Here is a 1,985-nt window from a genome sequence, read left to right as displayed (position 1 = left end):
ACCCAACCACGGCGGTGGTGGAGGTGGTCCCACCAGGTGGTTGTGTCCCACAGCTCAGCCAAACGCCAGGGCCCAGCAGCCCCATCTTCTTACCGAGCGATGCCGAGTGGGACTGGCTGCTGGCCAAGACCTGGGTGCGCAACGCTGACTTCTACAGCCACCAGCTCCTCACGCACCTCTTGAGGACCCACCTCTTCGGGGAGATCTTTGCTGTTGCCACCCTACGCCAACTGCCCAGCTGTCACCCCATCTTCAAGGTAAGGTCTCAGCTCAGGATCGCTCACTGCCCACCCACCCACCTGACCGCAGCGACACACACGCACCCCAACAGCCCCCCTCAGCTCCTTGGGAGGTGCCTGTTCATCTCCAAGTCTTGGTTTCCACCACCAGCTCCTCTTACCCCACTACCGCTACACATTGCACATCAACACGTTGGCCCGGACTGTCCTCATCAACCCTGGTGGCGTCATTGACAAGGTAAGCCCTGGGGACTGGGAGCACTGAGGGGCACTGAGGTGTTCTGGTAGCAGTGGGGACCGCTGGGGCAGCTGGCGACTGGAGCAGGGCATGGTGCCGCTCGCCCTGAGCACCTCTGGGTACCTTCTCCCTGCCAGGGTTCAGGGGCAAGCTACGAGGGGCTGCAGCTGATCGTCCAGCGGGGCCTAGAGAAGGTCACCTACACCTCGCTGTGCCTCCCTGATGACATCGAGGACCGTGGCATGGCCTACATCCCCAACTACCACTACCGGGACGATGGGTTCAGCCTCTGGCAAGCCGTCGATAGGTGGGACAAAGGTTTGGGTGGCAGCTGGGGATGGTCCTGTGGGTGCTCCATGACCTCATGGTAATCTCACCCCGTGGCAGCTTTGTCTCTGGTATTGTGGATTTCTACTACGCGGACGATGCCGCCGTGAGAGAGGACACTGAGCTGCAGGCATGGGTGATGGACATCTTCACCAACGGCTTCTTGGGCAAGGCCTCCTCAGGTACCGTGTCTCCACACCCACGGGTGCCATGGGACGTCCCCAGGGGCGGTGGTGGAGACAAGGACAGGTCCCTGATGCTCTTTGCTGTCCCCCTGCTCCCCAGGTATACCCTCCTCACTGCGGAGAGTGGCAGAGCTCAAGAAGTTCGTCACCATGGTGATGTTCACCTGCTCGGTGCAGCACGCATCTGTCAACAACGGGCAGGTGGGTCAGGGGACAGGGAAGCTCTGACTCCTCTGCCCTGAACTGTCCCCAACCTATGCTGGAAAACTGTCCCCCTCCAACCCCTCTGTGTGCAGGAGGGGTGTCCCCATCCTGAGCCAGGGTAGATGTCCCTGTCTCACCTCTTTTGATGCTGGAGGGATTCCCCACCTGTGGAGAATGTCCCCAGCCAACCCATACCCAGGGCAGAGGGACGTCCTCTGCTGACAGTGATCTCTCACCCTGCAGTATGACCTGGGTGCTTTCGTCGCGAATGCCCCGTCCTCCATGCGTCACTCGCCCCCAAGAGAGAAGGGCAAGGGCTCCCTCCAGGATTTCCTTGACACCGTCCCTGAGATAGACACCACGGCCAACATCGTGGTGGTGATCACCCTCCTCAGCTCCCGCCTCAAGGACGTGGTGAGTCTGGCTCCACCGTCATCACAACCTTCCAAAAACGGCAGCTCTGGGGGACAGATGAACCCCAAAAAGTGTCCCACAAGGCCGTGGGTGCACGTCACCACTTTGGGTATCCCCAAGCTCAGGGTGGTGGCCACCACCACTCTCCAGCTACCAGGGTGCCCAGAGACCCCCCAGGTGGCTTAGAATACCTCCACCAAGGGGTTGAATCTGATGGGTCTCCGTCCCTGTGTCCCCTAGAGGTTCCTGGGACACTACCCAGAGGACAGGTTCACGGAGCAGCACCCCCGGCAGCTCATGAGGGACTTCAGAAAGCGACTGGACGAGATCCGGGAGGGCATCGAGGAGAGGAACCACCGGTCCGAGCTGAGATACAAC

At 60.8% G+C, this 1,985-nt stretch overlaps 1 protein-coding gene across 1 annotated transcript in view; it reads left to right on the top strand.

Annotated features, from left to right (window-relative positions):
• Window positions 1-1,966, top strand: part of LOC104280152 (hydroperoxide isomerase ALOXE3-like) — a gene marked incomplete at its 3' end in the record, with an annotated part of 3,939 nt that extends 1,973 nt beyond the window's left edge. Inside the window, exons 7-13 of the mRNA XM_009877720.1 lie at window positions 54-257; window positions 391-477; window positions 615-784; window positions 865-986; window positions 1,090-1,190; window positions 1,437-1,607; window positions 1,848-1,966. Of these exons, the coding sequence (XP_009876022.1) occupies window positions 54-257; window positions 391-477; window positions 615-784; window positions 865-986; window positions 1,090-1,190; window positions 1,437-1,607; window positions 1,848-1,966 (974 nt within the window). The remainder of the gene's footprint in view (window positions 1-53; window positions 258-390; window positions 478-614; window positions 785-864; window positions 987-1,089; window positions 1,191-1,436; window positions 1,608-1,847) is intronic.
• Window positions 1,967-1,985: the final 19 nt, after the last annotated feature.

Source organism: Apaloderma vittatum, unplaced genomic scaffold, assembly GCF_000703405.1.
Source record: "Apaloderma vittatum isolate BGI_N311 unplaced genomic scaffold, ASM70340v1 scaffold20341, whole genome shotgun sequence".
NCBI lineage: Eukaryota > Metazoa > Chordata > Aves > Trogoniformes > Trogonidae > Apaloderma > Apaloderma vittatum.
Note: the sequence above shows the minus strand (reverse complement) of the source record. Positions and strands in the feature narration are given on the sequence as shown.